Genomic DNA, 19,466 nt, shown 5'->3' on the forward strand with positions numbered 1-19,466 from the left:
CTGTCACACTTGAGCTGCTTGCAATAATTAAAACATGAGTAGGACCCCCTTTACACATTGCGTGAAAATGCATCTTGTATTAATATTGTGTCTAGGTAGGATTTAACTTGATTATGATTACACCTGTAATTAAGATGTGTCTCCAGTGTAGGGCTGCCACTAACGATTATTTTCATTGTCGATTAATCTGTCGATTATTTCTTTGATTAGTCGACTAATCATTTCATCGAAAAATGTGTTAAAATGTTGAAAAATGTCGGCCTGTCTCGCCCAAACCCCAAAATTACGTCATCTTATGTCTTGTTTCATACTCACGCCAAAGGGTTTTAGTTCACTGTCACGGGAGAATGTGAAAAGCTGCCAATATCTGAACGTAAGAAGCTGCAGTAAGAGTATTTTGGGGTACTTTTATAGTACTATTCTATGAAAAATGACTCAAACCGATTAGTCGACTACTAAAATAGTCACCGATTATTTTAATAGTCGATTAGTCATCAATTAGTCGACTAATCGTGGCAGCCCTACTCCAGTGTTCATATTGACATCTGATCAGATTGCTCTGTCCAGCTCAAACAAACAAACGCAGTCCAAACGAGCTCCACCCTGGCCTGTCCACAAAAATTATAAGAGTAAAAAAATGTTTTAGTTACTTTCAAAAGGTTAGAATTACATAGGGTATGCATCATGGGTCATATCTTTAATACCTCTAGCCTGGTCAGTAACACAAACCCTACTCTTGTAAATACTAGTCTCCATAGGTTTTCCTTTAGGCCCTTTACTAGATTTGAAGTGCTCAGTGCTCTTTATAGTCTTGATCCTAGGCAGTCTACAGGGGCTGATAATTTGAACCCTCGACTTCTGACACTAGCTGCACCTTTTATTGTTGACATCTTGTAGCACATTTTTAATCTGACTCTTAACTGATTGTATTCCTAATATATGGAAAACAGCATTTGTAACTCCTCTGCACAAAGGTGGCCCCTCAAATGAACTGAATAATTACTGCCCAATTTCAAAACTACCCTGCTTGGCGAAACTATTAGAACATCTGATAAGCAACCAAATTAGATCTTTTTTATCTGAACATGAAGTTTTAAACATCTATCAGTCTGGTTTTAGACCTGGGCATAGCACTGTGTCAGCAATTGCTAAGGTTATGAACAATATCGCTCAAGCACTAGACAGTAAACTTGATTGTGTTGTCCTTTTTATTGACCTTTCTAAGGCCTTTGACTCGGTTGACCACACTATCCTTCTTGAGTGTCTGCATAATATTGGGCTTGATTACAAGTCATGTAAATGGGTTGAGAATTATTTATCTGGTAGATCTCAAGCTGTGATTAGTGATGGTTTCATATTGGAATTTTTGAATATATACAAAGGGGTTCCGCAGGGTTCTGTTTTAGGACCTCTGTTATTTTATATTTATATCAATGATTTTAATTGTGGTATCAAAAATAACTCAATTCATCTTTATGCTGATGATTCAATCATATATTCTTTTGCTCCCTCTGTTGAAATAGCCCTGAGTAATTTACAAGATGACTTCTGTTGTATCCAAAGAACTCTGACTGATCTTAACTTGGTTTTAAATCCAGGAAAATCAAAGTACATGATTTTCACAAAAAAACGCACTGCTGACTTAAATAAGATCAGCCTTGCTACTGCTGATGGGACTCCCTTGGAAAGGGTTTCCTGTTATAAGTACTTGGGTATCAAAGTGATGACAAATTGTCTTTTAATTTACATGTTGCAGAACTTTTAAAGAAGCTGAAGCCTTTATTGGCATTCTTTTATAGAAATAAATCCTGTCTACCTCAGCACTGTAGAAAGCAATTAGTACTTGCTACCTTTTTATTGGTTTTAGATTATGATGATATTATTTATATGCATGCTTCTCCCTCTATTCTTAAACCACTTGACACAATTTATCATTCTGCTATTAGATTTATTACTGGCGATGGGTTCATGACCCATCACTGCCAACTCTATTAGAATGTAGGCTGGACTTTCCTGGCTCTGAGAAGGGAGCAACACTGTATATTGTTTATCTATAAGGCATTGCTTAAAAAACTTCCTCTCTATTTATCGAGCTTACTGAGTTTTCGACCCCACTCGTGCACAAAACTCACTGGCTCTTAATATCCCAACTGTTAGAACGGAGGTAGGAAAAATTGCTTTTGGTTATTTCGCTCCTCTTAAATGGAATAATCTGCTGTCTCAGCTTCAGTTGGATACATTGATTCCTTTTAATTATTTAAACGCATTCTTATTGACCTCATGCTTTCTGAATGTACATGTACTTGTTGGCTTCATTATATGCTTCTGTGGTGTGTATATTATTGTTATTGATACATATTGTAATGTGTATTGAATTGTATTTTATTGTACTGTAATCAGGGCGCCATTGGAAATGAGAGCTCGCTCTCAATTGGCCCTCCCTGAATAAATAAAGGTGATATTGTCTGCATTTTCAGAGACAATATTGGTATGAAAATAGAGGACGTAGCAGAAGATATACTTTATTAATTAATTTATATAAGAAGGGAAATTTAATTTTTTTTTCATTACACTGTCATACACATACAGGGCCCATACATGCATTAAATGTAGAAATGTTACAGCAAGAGGGCAGTTTGGGGTTCAGTGCCTTGCTTAGGGGCACCTCTGCAGTGCCCAGGAGGCAAGCTGGCACCTCTCCAGCTACCAGTGCACACTCCATACTTGGTCCATACGGGTACTTGAGCTAGAGACTCTCCAGTTCTCAAGCCAAGTCCCTATGGACTGAGCAACTACAACCCCAGTAAGGGCTGGAGTTAGGTTCTAACCTGCAGCCAATGCAGCAAGGACATGGCCTTTGTACTTGGGGCACCTGCTCTACTAGGTGAGCTACTGGGCGCCTGACTAGAAAATATTTAATACAAATGTTTAGAAAAAAACCTTGCTGATCAATAGTTTTCTTTGTTATATACAGTGGAGTCAGTCAGAAAGAATCAGAGGGCAACAGTGAGTTTGACAAGAATGAAACAGGCTTACCTGACTGTTAAGACAGTGATCGACAGGAAAAATGCAATACAGATGAGGGAGACACTCCAGTTGCATTGGCATCAGATAAGAGAGACCAGCGTGCACTCTGCAGCTTTAGCATCAGGTGAGGGAGAGCTGCTGCTACCTGGCTGGTTTGGAACAGTCAAGTGCAGTTTGGTATTTCCAACCATGTAGTTGTATGCTGGTTGAAAAAGGTCACAATGGGTCCTCCAGGATGGGTCCCCTGGGCCAATCAGATCACAATCCATCCTCAGCTCGCATTTTGGTTGCGTGTTCACCTGTGCTTTCATGTGGTCAAACACTGTCTGATTGCAATCCAATAACCCGAAATGCATTTTAATGCAAGGTGTTAATGGGGTCTAGGAGTCTGCAGCCATGCAAGCAGCTCTGCAAGGCTGCACATACAGTGGTACTTTTAGGCAAGGCATCTTAGTTTAGCATGTTAGTATGCTAACTTATGCTAAGTAGCACTAAATAATAACTGCAGCTGAGGATGATGGGAATGTCATTTAGTAATAAACCAAAGTATTGGACAAAATTAAATTTTGACCTAATGATGGAAAGATAAAAAACAATTGCAATTCATCCAGAGGAGGAACTGCAGGTTTGTGCCAAATGTCATACAAAAAACACCCAAGACATGTCACTGAAACAAAATTTGAAAAAAAGCAACCTTGTGGTAGCAATAGGGGAAAAGTCAAGGATCACCAAAGTCAGTAGGATTTCTCCTCTAGGGGGAAAAGCTGAATGGTCAGACGAAAGCGGTGGACAGACTGACATTGACAGCCCCAAGGCCTTGCAACTAGCTTGGCTTAAAACAAAGATTTTGTGGATGACAGGGACTGAGGGAGGGGTAGAGGTCCCATCATGACCATCAATGTCCAACTTTTGTGGCATTTCATTACACTCTGGGCCAAAGTGGTGGAACCACAGACCAACTGACAGTCAAACTGACACTACCATCCATCAGACATGAAAGGGTGACAAAAATACAAACAAAGCATCGGTATTTACTGTTGTTGTTATAGCCGTGTGATGTCATAACACTCAGCAACTTTGTCTTGCATGCTCAAAGAAAGACACTGCAATGGATGCAAGCTTAATGGATACACAAGACATTAAGTGTACCAGACAAGATAATAAATGCGTTGTCTGATAAATGTACCACAAGGCTTTGAAACATCACCCGCTGTATAGGAATAATCAGGCTGCTCTAAATCCATGTATTTGTTACCAAATGGAGATGGTACTCTACATTTGAATCATCTGAGGAACTTGCAAGCTGAGCAACATGCATCAAAATCTCAAGTGGGGTCTTCACAGATCTGCTGGTGAAATGGTGAAATGAAATTCAGTTATAGAGTGCTGCTGTAGCTGAAGAGGGTCTCAAGAAATCAGGATGCTGAGATGGAATATCTAAAAATGTGCATCAACACACAACCCCCCCCCTTCCTCCTATTAATCATATAATGAGTCCCTGTATAGTTATTTGTATTCAGTTCCTTCCACCTTGTCACATTATTTTACCACCCATTGTGCCATGAAATGAAGCCCATTTACAAATCATTCTCCTTCTGATTTGATAAATGAAACTGGTGAACGAGTGAGCCCCCTGAATGGCTTGTTTGAATAATTGAGCAGTACTCAATCAGACAACATTAGGCAGTGGTGGCGGCCCCGCCATCTGAAATAATTACCATCCGACAACAGACTACACATGGGTGCTGCCTCCACAGGGGCTCCACGTTTGAGACCAATAGATTAGAACAACACCACCCCCACCCTACATCTCACATGCCTTGATGAATACCACCTATAGAAAACCTGCAGAGGTGCCTCAGTGAGGACAGGAGACACCCACAGCAGTGTTGGGGGTGTGGGGTAGCTGTCAATGCAGTGGGATAACGCACACTTTCGGGATTGAGTGAATCACAATCACAGATCTGACAGTATTTGAACAAAGACCCCACCCCCATACATTTTAAAATCTGCAGTTCCCTCTTACCAATAGATTGTATATAATTAGTTAGTCGCTTCCAATTTATTTAGACATAATTTATTATGTATACCATCAATCACAAAACAGATGAAATCCCTTTTTTTTTGTCATTTTGGATGATCTGCAAATTGGAAATTTCCCTGAAATTGAGACAATAAGTAAAACATACAGGAGGAGAAATGAAGAGTTAGATATAATTGCAAGACAGATGCTTTTTGCACCCGGGGTGGAATAACCCAGTGGTTCTAAACCATTTTCATGTCAACGATCTCTAAATTGATACACATTAGATCCCAGGCCCCCATTTGATAAGATTCAGGGATCTCCATCTGAAAAGATTTTGTTTGTTAGATATGGTTAAGACCAGAATTCTATAGCTGTCAACTACAGTTGAGGAGATAACCACAGAGGAAGTGAAACCTATAATCAGAATCTTTTGACTCTTACATTGGGCTCATTGGATTGGCATACAGAAAAAGAGCTAGCTGGTCAAATGGTGGTGTCCATGATTTAAGTTTCAGTGAATCAAAGGATACTGGACACCATATGTCCTGTCTATTTCCAGCGCCTTTTTACAATGGCCACCTTCGCTATCTTTTCCTCTGTGTTTACTGATGTTTACGTTTGAAAACCACAGTTAGCACAGCTAGCTAGCAGCTAGCTAGCTAGAAGTCAGCAGGAGGAGAGTTAACAGACTTGTGAGCTGATTTCCTCATCTCAACTTGCAGTCACACACCACCACCATCCAACGCCAAACACAAAGAGCATTGTCAAGGATTGCAAAATGGACATAAGAGCCTAAATTTAGCACTAATCATGTGGAGCTGACAGAGAGGTGGCTGGAAGCGTCCACACCTATGTCATATTATATTACACTATTGATGGGTACAGACACTGTGTGAAAGTCCTGCGCTTGACCCATTCATCTACCACATCTTACTCCCATCATGGACTTTGTTGCTCTTTATATCACAGAGAAATATCAGAGATTGGCCAGTTCTAGCCCTAACCATAACCAGCTCCCACCTTGGCGTGTCAATGTGACGAGTACTAGCCAATTTAGGCATGTAGTGGGATTCATAATAACATGTCGTAGGGATAGGTGTAAAGAGCCAAATAGCTGCAGTGTGACTCTTCTACCGAGATGTAAAAGACACTCCGTATGGGGCCAATGGCAGAGACCTTGAACACATATTATTTGTCTCTTTTGTTAGCAAGGGGTTTTTAGATTTGTGTCACAGTAACTGCACATAAACTCTATTGTTCAGTTAAACTATCAGCAGCATGTAATATGACACAATACCCACTCCCTGCCTTACATTTGTATAATTGGGTTTTCACTTGTCTTGGATCATGCAGTTTTTCCTGTGTGTGTCTGGGTTTCATAGTCTCTGGAGACAAGCTTTGCTGTTACAGACGCATCTTTAATGTGACAACACAGAAACGGGTAGGTAGTCGTGTGACTGGATGAGTGTTCTTTTTGTATAGAATGGGTCACTAAGTGTACCGTACCATGCGACAGCCAAGCCAGGCATATGTCGGTGCCAAAGTAGTGTCTGCAACTGAGACTCATTTACTCCGGCACATACTGGATGTGATTGACAGCTGGGCCGAAGGGCCTTTGGCTCCTTCCTGATTTTCTTTTTCACTAGAGGTGTCCTCTGGGACTTGGAATTCACGCTACAGTATATCAGCAGAACAGCTTATGGCTGTAATGAGGATGAAAAGCAAACCAAACACTGTGTCAGTGTTTTCTGTTTGTGCTGCTCTGAGTTTTACTAACTATCCTTTAGTTTTAGTGATGCACCATGCATTTGATTTACATTAGACTTTCTTTTGGAAATTTTACAACACTAACTACCATTTTATCACCATTTTTATTTTTACCATTTTGTATATAAATGGAATAATTAGAAAGAAAAATATATTCACGTAACTGATATCTTCTACATCCAGCAAATTTGAATTATAATCACATTCATTATATCTGACATCAGAGATGACACGTAGCAGCCAATATTTATTCACAGGCTGACAAAAATATTTTAATTCCTTACACCCGTTTCCTTTTATTTTCACAGTGTATTTTAACTGATGTCACACAAGGCACTTTATTATTCAAAATTGGCCTACAGTAAGGCTTTTCACAAAAACAACATGTCATAAGGTATTAATGCAAAGTGGGCACAACTCATTGCAGGATCCAAAACATGATCTCTATTTTTAACCATAATTCCAGTGATGGCTCACAGTGCAGTCATTCCTGTAGCTACTTAAAGCAGTAGCTTTCATATTGATATTTAAGACAACAGTTGTGACAGAATTAGGAAGTTTTGAAGCTGCAACCTTTTAACTTAGCAGCAGCATAGCTCACACCTGCATCAGTATGGCTCATACAGGCACTGCTTGACAATTTTTGATGTCGATCCTTTGAACGCACACACTCAAGTACAGACATCCCTGCCATAGATAAATTAAATGCTTGTCCAGCAGAGAAAGAATGCAGAAATAACTTCATAAATGGAATTATAACCAACTACGGGTGTGCACGTTCAACTGTTTTCCAAGTAGCTGTGATACTTCCAGGCTCTCTTATTTCAGTGTACAAAGTTGTTGCACCTCTTCTAGCTAAAGTGTCGATCCTTCTACAGAAAAGTACTGTGGACATTAACATTATTTTTCAAAGGAGACAGTGTAACCCTCTACTGGGAGCATCTCAGTAACATTTGCTGCTGTTAATGAGATATTTTAAAACCATTTTAACCCTGGTCCTAAATGAGACCTTGCACCTGTTCCCTCGTCATGTAATAAAGCTTTATAAAGGAGTGATTCAGTCAGTATCCCTGGCCACTGGTGCTTTTCCCTCCAATTTTTACATGCGCTGACGCAGCTTCTTTTCAAGTTACCAAGGTCTGACCCTGTGCCTGCTACAAAGTACAGGCACATCTTTAATGATGTTTTCATCCAAAGTTTCAGAAAAAAATATATCCTTCTCAGCTAAACTAGTGTATTTTAATAGTCAAAATAATAACTTGAAAATTGGATCTTTTAGAGCCCACAGTGCAGACTTTGATAGCATAGAGTAGATTGTATTGATTATTGCATTTATTATGTTGCAAAATTCTGGCTCAAGGTTCCCAGAGGATGAATTTTAATGATTTGGGGAGCCTCTGGCTTTCCTTCTAGCGCAATTATCAGGGCAGTGGTTGTTTACTTTACGACTAATATTTTCCTTGCGCACAAGAAACTACTTAAACTTTAATGGATTGAGCTCATTCATACTCTCCAGAGGGTTAACCTGTTCAATTATGGACTCCATAAAGTTTCCTTTAGCACAACCTTCAGATAAAATTGCTCCAGTGTGTGCTTTGCTGCCACAACTGTGTGACTTTATAAAAGCAAAACATAATAAGAAATTGTGTTTTAATGTGTGTTATGGACTTCAGAGCAGTCTCAGTGGCTTATTTCCTCTATCTAACACTTTCCCTTTAAGGGATGTAATGAGATTTGTGTTAGGAAGGTGTCATAGGGCTGTAGGAGTTTCGTGATGTTTGAATTTTTATTGCATGATCTTTGACTTATTGTTCTTGGCCGTTCCTTCTTATGTTGCCTCTTAAGTTTTACTTTATGTTTCTGGCTCTCCTGCTTAGTGTCTTACCTGTGTATATTGTACTGTTAATCCTACCTGGCTTTACACGCGCTTACATTTAGCTGCCAAGATCAAAGAAGAGCACATGCTTAGACCCTCGGGGGGATAGCTGTATTATTAAAGACAGAGAGATTGCTGAGCGTCCTGTGAGGCAGTCGACTTGATATAATTATCTTAAGTTAGAAAAAGGTAGGAGAGGTCAGAAGGCTCAAGACAGCTCAGTCTCAGAGCGACTTCTTGGTTCACATGATGGAATTTAATGAAACTTCAAACTAATTGACTGAATGAGCCACTGTTACAGTTAGAGTAAAAGCCCCCTGCTTTCTTTATTTTTTCTCATAGTGTTACGTGACGACTTCAGGCAGAACCCACAGGATGTGGTGGTGGCGGTCGGAGAGACTGCAAGTCTTGAGTGTCAGCCTCCACGCGGGCATCCTGAACCTTCCACCTTCTGGAGGAAAGATAAAGCTCGTCTTGACCTCAAAGATGACAGGATCACGGTGGGTTACTCCCCAGGGAGCACTCTGCTGCCTTTTACATGACCCATATACTCTGAATCACATACTCAGAGATTCACCTGTTCACATTTACCTGGAGCTTTAACAATGGAAAGCACTTTGTATTCAAGTCATTCATTGTAAGTGCATGCTTCTTTTTGTTGGCAGGTTCGTGGAGGAAAGCTGACAATCTCAAATACCAAGAAGAGTGATGTGGGGATATATGTGTGCGTGGCGGCCAATATGGTTGGTGAAAGAGAGAGTGAAAAAGCTCAGCTCTCAGTGTTTGGTAAGAAGTCTGACATATTCTCTTTGCTTGGCTCAAAGGGCAATAAAAGCATGACTTTTTTTCCCTCAGGTACTTACTGTGCACTCGCACATACACTATTTACCACTCTGTTGAAAGTATATTTAGCATCTGTGCTATGTGTATTGCCCACATCCAGAAAGACCAGTGTTTGTGCAACGGCCTGTGAACCAGGTGGTCCTAGTTGACGAGACTGTAGAGTTCAGGTGTCAGGTTCATGGTGACCCACCTCCCACACTGCGCTGGAAAAAGGAGGACGTGGACATTCCCCGTGGCAGGTGAGGAATGCTCCTGAATTTGTGTCGTGCATATGTCTGTGTATGCATGTGTGTTTGTGTGTGTATATTTACACAAAAAGGATAAAAGCTGACACATTTAGCACAGCTACGGATCTAAAGAAAAAAAGACTTTCATCAGCGTCGAAAAGAAAATTATTAGCTGCAGAGAATCTAATTATTTGCTGTTTTAACTACTATAATAACAACAGATCAAAGTCTGTCATTGGTTGCTTTTGAGTAATTCTCACTTTCACATAACTTTATATGTGTGCACAAGACACTAAAAAGTCCAGATAAGGACACATAGCAAAAGCATATGTGTAATATAAAGCAATCCAATACAGTAGCCCTGCAAGCAATAGTACCTGTGTGAACTTTATAAAGTCCAGTCAGTGTTGATTCATTTCTGTGGTAATTTCTTTGATAGTTTCTGATGCAGTTGTATTGAATTGCATCATATTGTAAGGTGTCTCTGTGGTTTGAGCCACCCTGTGTACCCACATCATAAGTACATGTTAATTGCCTTGCAGTCCCATTAGGGTACTTATTTTTTAAGTCATTATCGGCCTGTCATGTGGGCTTAGTAGTTACTGCTCAGCGCTTTCTACTTTTAATTACAGTATGTCTCATTATGCAATCTGGCCATCCATCAAAGCCTTTTAATTCCTTCACTTTGGGTTTGAGTATAGGTTTAACCGCAATTAACAATACTTTGATGTGATTTTAGTTGGACTTTAAATGTTTTTACAACTAAAATGAGCAATAATTCCAATTAATGTAATAAATACCACTTTGTAACAAACACTTTAATTTAATCACAAAACACAGGCAAGCACTCTTTCTTAATTTATTGACTATTTCCATGGCAATGTCAGACACGTCATGAGAAAATACAAAAACAAAAGAATGTAAACAGCAATCTCTGTCATTCACTTGGTAGCTTATGTAAACTGCTTGTAGGTGATTCATGAAAACAAGATAAATTGTTTAAACTAAATGATGTTGATGATCATTTTTTATCATGCACCTAGGAACGTATTCTTGCGGAGACATGCTGCATATGCTCACATAAGTGTGCATGCAAGTTTGTGCTCGCACTAGGCAAGAGGGCTGCCATCTGTAGACCACTGATCAAGACCAGCAAACAACAAAACTGTTTCGTTTTTTTTTTTTTTTTTGCTTGTTTTGTTTTTAACAAGATATCTGTATTTCTGGCTGTGACCGTGCCTCCAAAAGTGTATATTTTAAGTCAAAACATGATCTTTTGCCGATCAGAATTAGCAGTGTTCTGGTAGTTGATGACATAGGTGTACATCTCAGTAGATTGGTAGGTTACCAGGGAGGAAGTGTGTTAGCTCTCCTATATATTCCAATGGCTTTTTTGTGGGATAAAAGATATATAAATGGCCAGAAACAGATGTGTGTATACCCTGTATACCTGATTATAGCCTTCACTACACCACTGAACAGAGTTTCAACATATCCAGTTTCAACAGAAATGTACAGGTCAAACATTTTTTGAAGCGACTGGGCTGAGAAGCTACAGGACAATTGCTCAGACATAGCTACATTGATGGTTCCATCAGCCGACAGTCCAAAGAAATGTTTTCTTTTCTTTCAGTACAAAGAAATACAGTACAAAGATTTTTTTTTTCTTTGGACTGCATGTTCTAATATTTTCTTTTGAATGATGTCACACATCCAGTTGTCTATTTGCTGAAGCTTCTCACGTCCCCTGAGCCCATCATATCATTATATCTGCTTGTCTGATGCTCCAAAATTGGCTGACCAATTGACCAGTGCAGCTCTAAAACTGTCCCGGCAATTTCCTTTTTTTCCAGCCTGTTTGTGCTATTGATTAGCTCCTGCTACTGCAAAACTTTCCCCAAGTTTAGCTGACCCGTGAGCTTACCCTGACCCTTGCATTTTGACCTGAAGTGACGTTGTTGTCACATCAGATTGAAGGAATTAATACATTTGCACATTTTAAACTTTTTTTTTTTACATATATATTCTGACAGGAATCTTATCATATCCTGTTCAGAGGCAACAGGCTGTGTTGTTACACTCCATGCCAATAGGGGGACCTGCAGCACCCTCAGAACCCACCTTCTCATCTAATGTGTCTAACTGTGGGAAACTTTCTAAACTTCACCTAAATTAAGAATGTTATTTCCATGGCCTAGGAGAGTTCTGTGAATAATTGTGAACATGAACTACTCTCTCAAAAAACAGACATGAACCAAGGAAGTCTTAAACTTGGGATACCATGGGGTAAAAAGTCTAGAGCTAAAGAGACAATTAACTGGAGCCTGATTTTGTGGACCCACAGAATGTTTGTCTTCCTTTTTTATACCCAAATGAGCTGTATTCTGTTGTAGTGTTCTCAGTTCTAAAACAAAAAATATACCAGTATACTCAGTACATTCCCACTGTTATGCTGGCTCACCATTCTGTATAAAAGGTACAGTCGCGTAATGGGGGGACAGAGTTGTCTTGCTTTTAAGATGGCATTGATGACATGCTATGCGTGAGACCCACCATGTGAGATTTAAAGAGCAGCTGATGGCAGTTAGCAGCTAACTCAAAGAAGAACAGCAGCCAAAAATGTCCACCAATTGGGAAAACAATGAGGTCTGGGAGCTCTTTACCCTCCAAGCAGAGGACAAGATGAGCCGCAGTATTACAGGGATGGTAAATAATTGTTTTTGCCATGCTAATGCCATAGCTATTGTTTAGAAAGCGCTCCTGATGCCTATGTCATATGTCACACTGGAGGCCAACACTGGTGTGTTACATTATCATGCCTGTCATGCCTCTTTTGTTTCCGTGATGTCGGCATGATATCTAAGGCAAGTGTTGGGTACCGAAACCAGGTGCCAATATGGAACTGGTTCCTACATTAGCGGTATTTACCAAACGGAATCATGACACAGATTTAAGTGCCTAATTTCAGTGCCAGATTGTGTGCGTAGCGAGTGTGCGGCCAAGAGACAAAGACACATTGTGCGTGTGTGACAGTGAAAGTAAGGCTGAAGCGACAGGAGCAGAGAGAATGAAGTTAAACACAGTGGTGCAATTTGTGAACAGTATAGGCTTTTTGTCACTGAATAAATGCTACAACTCCTCAAGACTGATAGAACACCGATAGACAGATAAAAGTGAAGGGGGTTAGCTGTGGAGTTGAGGGGTGAAGTTAGCCTCACACTGGAACCTGACCAGACTCATTTAAGGTGGACTGTTAAGGTGGGCCAGTTATTCTCATTGTAGTGACAATCTCGGCCACTTCTAAACACATAATGGAGAAACGTCTGGCTGTTGAGTCTCTCCTAACTTAGAGAGACAGGTATTGATCCCAACTCAAAATATGTCTGCTGTTATTATTACTGTAACTGTTATATCATGTTAAATTACTAGTGTTGGGTTAGGTTTTATTGATTACCCAAATTTAAATGTGTTATGTGAATTTGTTAATAGTGAATTCATATGTATATATGTAGGTGTCTTTTAAACTCTGAAGTGGTAATATATTGAATTTCAAGTTCAAATTTGCCTTTGCAATACAAAAAAAAACATTCTTTCATGTCGTTGACCATTGTTTTTTACTTTATTTTTGGAAAAAAATATTGGTTTAGGAATCGTTTAGGCACTGGTACCATTTTAAAAGAATCATTTGGGCACTGGTAGCGGAAAAAACCCAAACGATATCCAACCCTATCTAAGGTCGCATAAAGACGGGACTTGGCAGCAGCCCTATAGTGCAGTGTCTGTGTAAAAAGGACTATCATCTAACATCTTCCCTGACTCATTGTTTGTGGACCAGCTCCAGACTGTATACCATATGACATCATTAATTTGAGTTTTAGCACTGTAGCTTTTGGCTTTGGGAGAGAATTGTTCAAGTTTACCAATATTTTTTGACTGTCTCAGACCACAGGAGTAACATGTATGAATTTGAATGAATTGAAAATGGGCACTGGGGCGTTGGTGGCTTAGTGGTAGAGCAGGCGCCCCATGTACAAGGCTGCTGCCGCAGGGGCCTGGGTTCGACTCCAGCCTGTGGCCATTTCCTGCATGTCACTCCCCCTCTCTCTCCCCCTTTCACACTTGTCTGTCCTGTCAATTAAAGGCTAAAATGCCCCAAAAAATATCTTAAAAAAAAGAAAATGGCCATTGTTCCCCTTTAAGATACATGACTTGCATAGGGTTATTCGTACACTACTTGGTACTGCACTGTAGCATTGCATTTCCTTGTAGCTTTGAACTTTTCTCCTGCTTTTGATAAATGGACATTTTTCAGCTAAAACTAAGTACATACAATATACACATAATTATGTAATGATGTATTGATGATTAAAAACGAGTATGTTCTGAGGTATGTATTCAATTACTACTAGAATCACAATTAAAGTTAGGCATCAACAGATAGAATATGAGTAAACGTGAGGCCTGTGATGCTCAAAACCCAGTTGACCTAGTCAGATGTGTTAAATTGATTATTTAGTTTCAAAAAGATCATAAAAATGTCATCCCCTAAAACAGAGGTACATTTACTTGTGCTACAAGTTAACAAACACCTGTTACAAGTCATGACTGCTATGTGGACACAGAATAGTACCCTCTCTGGCGTGTCAGAATATATTGTGAGGTAAACTATAATAATTGTCTGTCTCTCTGTCTGCCAGTCTGTCTGCCCACCTGTGCTGTGCCCTCTACCTTGGTACCCCTTGACTCCAGAAACATGTCCTACTTTCAGACCTGCCTCGCCTCACTTCCCCCTTCCACTTGTTTCATTCTTTCCGTAAACCCGCCAGCCTCCTGGGAAGGCTGTATCTGGGTCAGAGATGTGCTGTGAATGGAGTCCTCAGCAGACTCTGGACAGACCCCACAACCCCCCATCGATATTCTGCCCACACCCTTTGGAACATCTATTTTCAAATGTGACTTTTTCTCACCCCTTGTGCCATTTCTCTGCCTGACTTGCCTTCCATCTCTGAATCAGTATGGCTGGCTAGACAATTTCACAAGATCTCTCACGCCAAAAGGGACCCCAGAGAGCGAGAGTCTGACTTCTTGCTCTTCGACTCTTTCTGTCTGTAGCCCCTCTGAGGCGCTTATCTAAACTCTGGTAGCTGAGATGTTTCTCTCACTCTGACTGCGCCACTGCTGCCGTACAGTACAGAACGCTGCACTGGTGGATGCACACTGATGCATGGAACATGTCTATGAATTAGTCATTTCTCACTGCTAGGCTCATTCATCAAATTCAGTTTTTCAGACTGTGCCACTCCCTTACTCTCAGACTGTTTGTCTATCTCCCCCCTCTGTCTCCATCTCTCTCTCTTTTGCATGCCCTCTCCCACACAGATACACTCACACACATATAGTATATCATACTGCACAGCCCATACCACAGTGGGTGGCTCGTCTTTATAAATATTGAAATAGTGGAACAGTCAGGGTTCCAGCTGAAAGCACCTTTCATTTTGCCATGCCTTCATCTCAGCATAATTGCTCCCCTTTTTCTGCCTCTGTGGCAGAGTGTGTGCAGCAGGGAGTCTTAATTGTCTTCGAAAGTCTGTCTTTATTCTATCAAAAATGACACAACCTTTATAAAAGCTTCCATGGAAAACATCACACAAGTTTACGCAACCCTTGAATCAATTTCAGTGTTTGTTGATTGTATTTTCTTTATTAAAATAAGCATTTTGATATCCGTAATTGTTATTGATCTCCCCGTTTTATGAAATCAAACCAGACATCATTCGACTTGATGTCACTGTTCTTCTTCGTCTTCAGGTATGACATCAGATATGAAAAAGAAGACTTCCTGCTGAGGATAAAGAAAGCATCACTCAGTGATCAGGGAACCTTCACCTGCGTCGCAGAGAACCGTGTGGGTAAACTGGAGGCCTCTGCCTACCTGACTATCAGAGGTGGGTAACTGCTTGTGGACTCAGTCATGGCAAAGCTCATAACCCATCCCTGATATTTTTTTTATATCTCCCAAAGCAGGCCACAGGACAATCAGTCCTTTATTGCCCACTTTACGAGCGTTATTGCCCCCCTGCTGAAAGGCTGGGCCCAGCCTCAGCTTTTCTTTCATATAGCAGGGCTGATGCACTTGATTGTTCCAGATCTCCAGCCAGGCTCCACATATGAACAATCTAACCAGCTTTAAGTGAACTGTTATGACTTCTCCGTGGGGGCTCATTCTCCATCCAGCCCACTCACTCCATATTAACACCATATCAAATGAGGAAGTTATTTCATAGTAAAGGTTGTATAAACAAAAAATACATATATTGTTATTTGCAAATCAGATCCCCTCTGCTTTCAAACTGGAGAGTTGGAAAATATTGTTCTTACAATTTAATATAAGTAAAACCTGGCTTACAATCTATTCATAACACATTCTTAACACCTGAATAAGTATATCATACATCATCATACATACTGTACATCACAAATCTCATAACATTAACATTTTATTCCTCGTGTATTACTTTGTGCTTTCTAAATTGGATTCCTGTTCCAATTACTCATGCATGACTTGTTTATACCCTGAAAAGATGTCCTAACCCAAGCTGAAAGGCTAAGTTTGATATTTTTCAACCTTTACCCTATTTCCTCATGTTTTTTGTGTAAGTGGCTAATGGGAACAACAATTTTTTAAATTGGTCTAGTATTGAGCGAGAGCACCGCAGCCAGCAGTGGCACAACAGGTTGCAATATAACCACTCAAGGCAATATGCACCGTCAATTTATAACCACTACAAGTGCTTGTTTTTGCCACTGACATGTTCAGATTATTATAAGTATCTGGCAACTATGGAAAGGATCCACACAGAGATAGACCTTCTTGTGAAAGAGTAAGATGCTTTTGGTTTTGGTTTACCCTAACTGGGTAAATTAAGGGTTTATTTAAACCAAACCACAGTTGATTATTGTTGGAACAGTGGAGAGACAAATTAAGACATTTTTGCAGGTTTAATTTTGTTTCAGTTGACTTTAAATGAAGTGTATGTTGTGGTGATTAAATTACTGTTAATTTTAATGGAGTCTGGTTGGTTTGGCGATAGCAATTTCAAGGCTGTTTCTGGTTAAAAAAAAAAGGATCTTACTCTTGAACTAAAAGGTCTGTCCCTGTAGGGTTACTTTCCAAAAGTTACCAGACACTTGAAATAATGATCTGGACATTTCAGTTATCACTTAAAGTTAATGTAAATTGATGGTATGAACATGATTAAAACGGCTAAATTGCAGCCTGTTTCACCACTGCCTTCTGCAGCAGTATCCTTCAATACTGGCCTCATTTCAGAAATTGTTGCTCCCATTGGTCACTTAGACACAAAGTCATGGGAAAATAGGGTCCAGTCAAAAAATACCTAACTTATCTTTTTAGATTTGTGCTGCAGTCAAATAGGACATACTAAGTGATGTATCTCTTACTTAAAGACACATTTGTGTGTGTGCTTGGGTAAAATATTATAAAGACGTGCAGTGAGTTAGCACAGATCATAAGAATGTAGCTGCACTAAGGCAGCAAACAGTGCACAATTTTTCAAAAAGACATGAGAATGTTAACAAGAACAATAACTGAATGTTTCCTTTGAGGTGTTTATGTTGTATTTTCATTGATTGAAGTTCTTATTGGCCTGATGGTGAGACAAGATAGGTACTACAAAAGTAATACATGACAGTCAGTCAAATGTCAATGATGACATTATGTAATTGTAATTTGCTATTTAATCAATTTAATTAATTTATTCTGAGCCTGCCCTTGTCAAAGGTGTGATTCATTTACACAAGACAGCTGATATACAAACACATCTGGTGACAGTGTGAATGTGTTATTCTTGACATACAAAAAGAGGATGTTGGCAATGCTTACCCATCCCCCTAATGTTGCCAAGGTGCTATTTCCTTGAGGCCCATGCCATCACCTGCTTTTGGTGACTGAGCTCCACCCTCCTTCCCCCCTTAACTTCATGGATGGAAACCCAACTCCATCTCATTCATTTCTGATTTTCATTCTTTTTTTCTGTCCCTCTGTTCTACTCCTCTGCTCTCCTTCTCTCTGTGTTAATCTCACCCACACCATTGTTGTGTCACCAGCTCGCCCCGTTGGTAAGTAAGAGCTGATCCCATTGTGCATGCGTTGCTCTCTTTCTTTTTTTGATCACACACATGCATGCATGTACTGTTGTGGCATTTCACAAACACATTCATCTAACTAATTTTGGACATGCATATCTACATCGTTACTATCAACCCCTGACTTCCCCTGGCAGTTTGAATTTACCACCTCACTTTCTTTTCAAAATGGGGGTACAGGTACTATATGGTTGATACGCCATAGTTCAGAAACCTAAACTGAGTAGCCAAAATTGAAAATTTAATATCATTCATTCTGATGTTCTTGCAGCCGGATGAATGGCTTGTGTGATTGGCATAGTCAAGGAATAGTTCTTAAAGAAGTAGCAACAATGCATGAACCTTTTAGCTTGCAGCTGGACTTTAAGTCCAGGTATACTAGGCTTTTTGTAGTACACACTTTGGAAGTCTGTGCAAATGTGTTGCCATTTTGTTTTTATTTATTTTACCCTTTAACCTCAGAGGCGCCCCAGTTTGTGGTGCGACCCCGTGATCAGATTGTGGCACAAGGACGAACAGCTACCTTTCCTTGCGAGACCAGGGGCAAGCCTCAGCCCACTGTCTTCTGGCAAAGAGAGGGTAGCCAGGTGAGGACACTGATTTTGACAAAATTTATGTAATGTAATAATAATAATAATACATTGGATTTATAAAGCGCTTTTGAGGATGTATGTAATGTATGTATCTGTGCACTATGGGGAATTTCTCTTAAGGCCCATCTTGCTCTACAAATAAAAGTCTGCGGCAGCGTCATGAGTAGATTATCTAAAATATTAAAAAAAAAAAAAAAAAAAAGCTTAAAATTTGACTAATAGTATCAAACCAGGGGACAGCACAATGTGGTTCTGTTTCAAAGGCAGATAATGAAGTGCTCATTTATCACCCATCTACACCAGTCTGACCGGACAATTCACTTAGCAAGAAACAATGTCATGTGCAGCATTAGAGTCATTAGACATAATGAAAGCAGGCTAATGTCCTTTCCTGCCCATCAGCTTGTCTGCTTGGGGTGCAGAAACGGACATTGCTGATTCCTCAATTTCATGACCGTGATTACAGGTTATTACAGCAGGATTATAACTCTGGGGGTAAACTGCCATTGAGACCTAGTAGGAAAGAGACAATGACCCACTTTTGTAACGGAATTGTATATAATTGTTGGAATGTGTTTGTAAATATAAGACATGTCTTGAACAAAGCAGTAATTCCTTTAAAGTCAGCTGTCATGGCCAAATTTGTAAAGTACAATAAAAAAATACAATAAATTAACTCTTTCCCTATCGAAACAGTTTAAGACAATCAACACTTCATTTGGTTAATTAATTCAGTAGTATAGTTTAAGTCACCATTAGTGGCAGGACGAAATAAGAGAGTATCATCTGCATAAAATTAATAATGGAAATGTCCTTTTTTATTATGTGACCCAGGGTGAGCATATAATTAAAGACAAACATGGGTCTCAAAATTCCAAGAGTCAAAGGCTGACAAGTTAAGTAGAGCCCCGTCAGAAAGATGTGATTTAAGCTACTCA

The 19,466-nt window shown here is 39.8% G+C and overlaps 1 protein-coding gene across 3 annotated transcripts in view; it reads left to right on the forward strand.

The window, feature by feature from the left end:
* The window catches only part of LOC125897748 (roundabout homolog 2-like), a 124,099-nt gene that overhangs the window by 66,094 nt on the left and 38,539 nt on the right, over window positions 1–19,466 (forward strand). For 2 of the 3 annotated variants that reach the window (XM_049591089.1, XM_049591088.1), the window contains exons 3-7: window positions 9,039–9,196; window positions 9,362–9,482; window positions 9,640–9,778; window positions 15,578–15,714; window positions 18,398–18,522. In XM_049591089.1, the coding sequence (XP_049447046.1) occupies window positions 9,039–9,196; window positions 9,362–9,482; window positions 9,640–9,778; window positions 15,578–15,714; window positions 18,398–18,522 (680 nt within the window). Of the gene's footprint in view, window positions 1–9,038; window positions 9,197–9,361; window positions 9,483–9,639; window positions 9,779–15,577; window positions 15,715–17,896; window positions 17,909–18,397; window positions 18,523–19,466 lie in introns of all 3 variants that reach the window. The other variant, XM_049591087.1, reaches the window with a different exon arrangement.

This window comes from Epinephelus fuscoguttatus, linkage group LG12 (assembly GCF_011397635.1).
Source record: "Epinephelus fuscoguttatus linkage group LG12, E.fuscoguttatus.final_Chr_v1".
Taxonomy (NCBI): Eukaryota; Metazoa; Chordata; class Actinopteri; order Perciformes; family Serranidae; genus Epinephelus; species Epinephelus fuscoguttatus.